Source organism: Neophocaena asiaeorientalis, unplaced genomic scaffold (genome assembly GCF_003031525.2).
Source record: "Neophocaena asiaeorientalis asiaeorientalis breed wild unplaced genomic scaffold, Neophocaena_asiaeorientalis_V1.1 scaffold130, whole genome shotgun sequence".
In the NCBI taxonomy this organism is placed as follows: Eukaryota; Metazoa; Chordata; class Mammalia; order Artiodactyla; family Phocoenidae; genus Neophocaena; species Neophocaena asiaeorientalis.
In genome coordinates this window covers 14,028,389-14,036,372 of record NW_020173397.1, presented here as the reverse complement: position 1 = coordinate 14,036,372, position 7,984 = coordinate 14,028,389, and the positions used below count along the sequence as shown (strand labels likewise).

At 45.2% G+C, this 7,984-nt stretch overlaps 1 protein-coding gene across 1 annotated transcript in view; it reads right to left on the bottom strand.

Moving 5' to 3' along the window:
* Positions 1–7,979, bottom strand: part of LRIG1 (leucine rich repeats and immunoglobulin like domains 1) — a gene marked incomplete at its 5' end in the record, with an annotated part of 119,192 nt that extends 111,213 nt beyond the window's left edge. The window contains one exon of the mRNA XM_024747059.1: positions 7,942–7,979. Within this exon, the coding sequence (XP_024602827.1) occupies positions 7,942–7,979 (38 nt within the window). The remainder of the gene's footprint in view (positions 1–7,941) is intronic.
* Between the last annotated feature and the right edge of the window lie 5 nt (positions 7,980–7,984).

Below are 7,984 nucleotides of genomic sequence, written 5' to 3'. Positions count from 1 at the left end.
GGGGGGGAGGGAGGGGAGGGGGAACTGCCAGTCAGTGAGTAGTTGTCACCCAGGCGAGCCCTGTGTGTCACTGTCTTTTCATCCAGTCCAAAGTTCCACTGCTGGGGGTACAAATGCTTTCAAACGAAGAGCAAGGCCACTACAAAATTTGGAACTAAAGTGAGATTATCCATTCTCCAATTCTAAAGTGCTCAATTCTTCTCATTGTAACTAACAGGCTATCATCAAGTAGGGTAATCCAGCGAGAAACAATTTATCAGTGCAATGTATGCCCTGGCCAAGATAAGCGCCACATTACTTGAATGGCAAATTATAAACTGGTGGAAGGAGCAAAGGACAGGAAGTGAGGAAGTGGAGGTGGGGGAGGGGGACACTTTGTAAATGCTGCATAAAGGAGTCTTAGAAGATGAAGTTGTGTGATTTGCTTTTAATCAGCAAAAAAAAAAAACCCTCCATTATCTCGTTTCTTAGCATTTAGGCAACTCTACTGCAGGGCAGACCCTCACCCATTCCATTCATTTTCTTCCTAATAATAAGACAACTTGAGAAAAAAAAATACTTGCAGATCATAAAAGATTAGAGACCTGGGCACCATAAAAGTTTAAAGAATAATCAATGCAAAGTGCTTAAAAAGAGACAGGCCATGCTTTCTTTAAGCTCTCTGAATGCCACCTTTTGCCAAGATAAACTGAACAAGCAGTGATTGGAACCTGCATCCTGGTTCATAAGGAAACCAAGATGTATTAGGACTTGCAGAGATGAACGGATTGGTTGTTCACACAATGGGCTTTACCGGTTATGCTAGATTAAATAGTAATAAAGACGCAAACAATCGTAGCCGTTCATGTGGGCAAGGCTGTGAATCATGGCCATTCACGGGGGAAGGGATGCAGGTACAGGTGCATGAGCAAAAGCAAATGGCTTTTCAGGTGGCATCCTTGCCAGATTCCTCAGATGACCCTGTGCTCACTGCCCGTGTCCCCTACAAAGTTACTGTACAATGGCAAACAAACCAAAACAAACGAAAAATGTCAGAGCTCTCCAGCTCTCTGCACACAACCCCACAATCATCTCCCCTCACACTTCCTCCCCCAAACATTTCCAAAGAGAAGTGGGTACAGCGCAGGATTCAGCCGGCCCCAGTCTGCAACCTAACCCTTGATTGGAAGAGCACATCTGCATGTTTCCAAGCAATTGACCGAGCATCTCATAGGGCTCAGTTTCAATGAAACCCTGGGAAATAATGGGATAAAATTATTAGTTTAAGGGCCTCTCACTTCCCGGCCTCCTTCCCATACCCCACCTCCCAGAAGAGTAATGTTCAGTAGACAGAAGTATTTGCACAACTGGAATACATTTATAAACCACCTCAATCACTTTTGCTAATTGCCTAATTCATATAATTTTTTGCAACTGTTCATAGCTTTCCCCCTGAATTTGTCTGAGCTTCCCAAGGGCACATAAAGTTTCACTCTATACATACCACCAAAAACTTCACGGCAGAAGGCTGTTTGGGTTGTGAGCCCTGCCACCTGCTTACGCCAAAAGAGATCTTCATTATCAGAAAAGTAAACTTTTCCCAGGAAGCCTCTGTCACCAGGAACTCTGACTTGGAGAGACTTGCCATGAGAGGATGCAAAACGTGAGTTACTGGGGCCTTAGCCTGAGGTGACTGATTCACACTGGACTGGGCTGAATACACGTGTCACCTAACTTAGTCTTCACAGCAGCTTAAGATAGAATATTATGATCCCCTTTTTAGAAACAAAGGGAAGAGGTTCGCCACAAATCACACACACAGCTGTAGGGTGGTGGAGACAGGAATGGACCCTAGAAATAATTTCCAATCTCTTCATCACTATTCCCTAGTGAATGGTGAGCACTGGGTGTGACCAGCAGGGATGAGGCATCCAAATAATTAACAGTAAGAGTGAAGGAAAGCTTTGCCCTCACCGGCTCTTTTCCCCATCAATAACCCAACCCAAGACCCAGGGTACAATCAGGCATCAAATGCCCACCCAGAGGACAAAGCGAACACCTGAAGGCAGGACATGAAAAGCACGAAACCCAGGGAAACAGGGAAGCAGCTTTTTTAAAAAAACGAGCGCCTTTTATAAGCAGACTGGGTTTATAGCTTGCGTTTCAGAAGATTATGTGTAAAGTACTTATATTGAAACCACACGTGAAGTATTAAATTATATAAACATACTAGTATAGTATGTTTATACTAAAGCACAAAGCCTTTGGCTAAGAAAAATTCATAAGCATGCCCCCACCAAAAAAAAAAAAACCCATAAAAAAACAAAACCAGGGTACAAATTGGCAACTTTCAATTAGACCACAGACAAGTCACAATATTCATTTTTTCTGTAATCCTGATTTAACTATTAATTTTGCTTCATGGCAACAATCGTCTATCAGGTTCTTCAGTAGAAAATTTCTCAGCCTTAGTCCTACAATTGGCCAATTATTAGGTAAGTCTGGACTACTATTCTAAACCCTGCAGTTATACAGAAAAAATAACTCCAAGAGGGTTAACTATTGTGAAAATTTTAACCTCTGGTCTTCAAAGTCCTACTTCTTTCCATGAGGACATAAAAACAGATCTGAGTTTCTGACGGATTCCTACACTTTAATGGGCAGAAGACAGCCACATTACTGACAGACACCATGAATTGAAGCCAGGAGGTAGATGGAATGGACCCACAGGTTCAATGCCATGCTTAAGTCATTAAAAAACCCCGCTAACGGTTCCTAAATTCGCCACCGGCCAGGGAACATTGGAGATTTTTAGATACTTCCCCTCCTCTGCCTGGGAACTTTCCTCCCACCTCTCCTCCCTCCTGTCTCCAGACAATGCCTTCAGCCTTTGAAACTGCATCCATTGTAAACAGCTCTGAATATTAACACAGCCCAGAGCCCTGCTCTAAAAGACCCCCAGGGTTTCAAGTTGCAGTTGCTGAGGAGGGGGAACGTCCCCAATGAGTTAATATCACCAAACTCATTCACAAGTCGTTGAAAATCAGGCTTGCTCATGAAACTTGAAGTCTTTCAACTTATGGGGTAAGTCAGAGGAATCCCTTTGAGTTTTAAGCCAACGACCTTGGTACCACGAACATCCCTGATTGCTTATTGAGCGACTTTCAATTCTACGAATCCCTTTCCCAGACTTCCCTCTCTGGTGTCACTTTTAAAATAACCAATGGCTATTTTAAACAACCTCCTTTCCCGGATAACAGACCTTCCGGGCTACAGCAGGTGCACAGAACTGGGCCGGGGGCATTGTTAAGTCACACAAAACCCTAGTAGCTCTCTCGCATTCCTGTTCACTCTGAAAGAGAAGATGCTGAAAAGCCTTTGCACCAGGGAGACACCTCTGCAGAATGGGGGAGAGGCCCTTTCATTGTGAGCGTGGTGTTTGAGGGAGAGAAAAAGGTCAGCCAGAGGCCATCCCAACGTGCTCAGGGAAGGCTGCGTGGGGAACTCGGGCCAAGGCATTAACACGACAGGGAGAGAAACTCGCGGCCCCTGGAGCAGGGCGGGCGGGCCCGTGCATGTGGACGTCCACTGGGAACCAGCTCTCGTTACTCTGCACAGAATCGTCATCTTTCTGGAGATGAAGAATTACTACCGACAATACATTCAAAAGTCCAAAGGTTGGGAAATCTGGTGACCCAGTGTAATTCCGGAAAAGGAAAGCACGCTTCTTTTTAACACAGTCCCTTGGAAAGGAGGAGCAAGAACAGCCCTGACGTACCCTAAAGGCAAGAGGCACCGTGGGCCAACGCAGTTCATTTGTATTGGGCCCTGGGGGTCTCCCAGCACTTCCTAATTTCACAGTCCTCAAAAATTAGATTTTACGGCCATAATTTCATATCAGAGGGACTTAAATCCTGTCCCTTAAAAAGGCAACCAATTTCATTTCCCAGACTTCCACTTAACTCAAAAAAAGTGTCAGAAAACTCTTAACAGATAAGTGCTCCATCATGCAGGGGAATTGAGGCCAGGCCTCTGACACTTGTTGCAAAGAAAAGGACTCTGGGCTCAGACTAAAGCTGCCCAAAACTTTAAAAGCACTTGCACTTTTCAGATCTTCTCTCTGCCCATTACCCTGTGTTCGAAAGGGTCCTTATTCAGAAAAACGCTTTGCCCACCCCCACCAATCGGAAGATGCTCATGGTCTGCTGAGTTCTTCTTAAGTGATACAGAGACTCAAAGAGGATAATGGGCAGAAGGGAAGACCTCGGGGTAATCCAGACAAGAATCTACTTCTTAAACACACACACACACACACACAAGAATCTCAGCTTAGGTTCTGGAACAATTTGGTCATCTGCACTTTAAATCTCATTTGCATAAACAGGATGGAAAATATTTTCCAAACCCTTAATTCACAACACCCCAACACCTGGGCCTTCCAGCACAGCTGTAAAATTTGAAAGACAAAGGCCCTCTATGCTTCCCAACTACAATGGCAACCACCATGGGACCTGTGTTTATCTTCTAATGTAATCATAAGCACCACTCTGGTGCCCAAACCAACAGAGGTTCGATTAAGTCACCCAGCTTCGGTACTGCAAACACGAAGGGAGACAAAATACAAAGAGACCCAAATCAATACAGTTGTCTTAATGTGACTCAGAATAGCCATACTTGGTGACCTTTAAGGGATGTCCTTGCTTCCGAATGCCATGTCATCTTCCTTCCACACTGAGAAGGAGAATCATTTGTTCCTCCTCCAAGGCCCTGCCTGCCTTCCTATCACAATCCCATTAGGCCATCATTGAGCTAGCTGCCAGACCCTGTAAGCAAGCAATACTGTGCTCAACTTCACGCCACACACAAGAGTCTAAGGTAAATCGTGTTTAACGCGTCTTAAACAGCTTCTGAAGCCATGCTCTCCAAAATAATTTCAAAGAAAGCAAACATCTGAGTTCTAAGAAGTTCAACTTCTTCTAAGGTTCTGGGAAGTTGGAATAGGGAGTGGCAGTGCTGGGAGCTATTTATGAATGTGCTGGTTGGACAAGGCCAATCGCACCTACGTAATGGGACGGCAAACTCAAGTAATGGCTCAACTACTACAACTATAAGTTATTGTGTTGAATAAGTTATCCTCAGGCCCTGGGAATGAACGTATTTTCCTTTCTCCCAGCGCCATTCCAGTTCTGCTATTCAAACCGCGTTTACATCCACTGTTAAAAGAGTTTTACTTTCCTTATGCGGGGCTTAGGAGCAACTCCAAAATTAGATGCACTGTTTACAAAAGCAAAAAAAATAAAAACAATAAAATAATTCCATAAAGCCACAGGTCCCCTTCTATCTCAAACCCACAGCCTGAAATTGTTTGAACTAGCTGCAGTAAATCTAGTTCATGGGGTTATAAACTAGCTCAAAGCATTTTCTAGACACAATGGACTCGGAGGGTGTAAACGTGGTGAAACTATAAGGTATTTTATTATATTATAGACAGACACTTTCTCCCCTAAAGTCTTACTGAATCATAGTCAGGAATATAAAAGATATAAATATCCTGATGCAAAATTTAGACTAAGACTAATGACTTAAATGGAGAAATCTGAAGTCTAGGGAAAAATAAAAACACATTTGCTTGCTTTTTCTTTAATCAGAAAAAAAAAACTTCACAAACATTTTTCAAAGGATATACATTCTGTACTGAATACCACATTGCCACATACTAACCAGAAGCCATACTACTCATACCTTAAAATCGAATCAGTTAACACCATCATCAGTATAATCAAGTCTAACTGAAGCTCAAAACAGCCAGTTTGGCATTTACTAATCATCAACTGTGTGAGGAAAAGAGAAAAGACTGCAATTTTAAAGGTATTTATGACTTGTGAAATGTCACTCCTTAGGCAGACAGAAAGCCCTCCAAACAACCAGTAGTTTTGCTCCAGAAATTAAAGGGCAAGGCAAAGTGGATCTTGTGGCCACAGGAAAGTGAAAACAGAGGACACCCTGTCCTCTCCAGGAAGCCACCACTTCTGAACTAAGTGCCTTCCCCACGATGCCACTGACACCTGGCATTGGGAGTCAGTCTTCCAACAGGTGAACACCTAAGATGTTAGTCTGATCCCACCCACATGATTTAACTTTTTAAAAAACTAAGAGTATGTAAAGGAAAACCCACAATACCCAAGACTACCACAACTAAATACAATACTACCTAACGACAAGGCTGGGCTCTATCTCCCACTACCTTACACAGCCACCACCTGTGTTAAAACCCACACCTTGATCACTGGTCTTCCCTAAGGGGATTCCAAAGAAACAGCAGAATACTGAAGAGAGATCCTACACATAAGTCAACGGTCCAGTTTCATAACTCTGTAGGACTGATCACTAGTGACCCATGTGCAGCGTGGTCCAAGCTAAAGATCTGTGCCCCGCTCTCAAAGGTACAGGATCTTCACGTCAGAAAGGAATTAACTTCCCTTCTTTCCCTTCACGGCAACCAGATTCCCAGACCACATGTTCTTAGATCAAGCCACAGGTGTTGGTTAAAACCGGTGTCACCAGTTTTCTTTCTCTTTTTTGAACAGTGAATGTCCCGCCTGAGGTTACTACTGTGCCTCTTCTATATTCTAGGAAAGATGTCCAATTATTCAACTGAAAAGCAGAACTATTCAACCTAGGCCTCTTCTGGAAGGTACTAACAGTTCTGCAGAAATGTTAATTACTGATGACTGGACAGCATTTTGACTCATGGACTAGATTTGTCAGAAATTTTTAAAGCCTATGACATTCTACCATGTTTACAGAAATCTAATGTGGTGGTGGTGTTGTTTTCCTGCCAAACCTCCTGTAAGAAGTGTCCCACCAAGTCCGGATAGGCCAAAATCCGGACAGCACAGGAAAGAGCCTCTTGCGGGTAAAACACACTCTGCTTAAATCAACCCAGAGTCTGGCACCCTCTTCCAAAGTAGCAATACTCCAAAATTAATTTGCACCATTTATAGAGGAGAAATGCTAGAGGATGGGCCCCACTCCACTGGATCGTCAAGCCCAATGGGTCCCCTAGGGAACAGACAGGAAGGGTCTGGAACACAGTTCCCTAAAATGCCAACCAGGTGGAAAAGGACCAACTTCCAGCAGTCACAGATCTCCAGGAACTCTCAAAGCCCGATAACTCAGGGAATCCTCCAGGGAAGGACTCAGAGGGTGTCCTTCTGCCCCGGGCCTGAGCCAAGTCGGGCCACCAAGGTCCTGGGGAGATGAGGAGGCGGCTACACACACTCTCACTAATAAATAATGTAAATGGAAGACTGGAGGCAAAAGTCACCTTCATTCATTACCCACTGGAAGGCCAAGCAGCTCAGACAAGAGAGAGTGGGGTTACAGAAGAGAAAAAAAGAAACACCCGGGGACGCCCAGACAGACTTCCTCACTCTCTCCCCTCCAGATGTTTCCCACTCTCCACCCACAGACATACACTCTCACCTCCTGACTCTTTACTCACATTCTCTTACCTCCAGAATCCCACCCACTCACCAACTCCCAGATGGCCTTCAGGAGCCACGCTCACTCACCTCCTGACCCCCACGACACTTTCTTCTCCTCCAGAACCTCAAGACCCACACTCGCTCACCTTCGTACCCCATGACCCACGCTCGATCACATCCTTCCCCCCACGAGGTACACTTTCCTCCTCCAGATCCCCAAGACCCACGCTCGCGCACATCCAGACCCTCACGAGACGCACGCTTTTCCCATCCCGACTTCTTCGCACGCACGCCCTCTCTCCTCCGGACCCCCAACGACCACCACTACGATCCCACGCGAACAGTTTTCCAGCTCATTCAACTTCACATACAAGCAACTCAATCCGCACCCCTTTCCCGGGGAAACACCCCTGCCGCCCCGTCCCCAAGTGACAGCGTCCCGGGCCGCGGGGAGGACGGAAAGGGCGGCACTCACAGGCTCCGCGTCCAGGCGGGCAGGTCCCCAGGCAGCCCCGCCA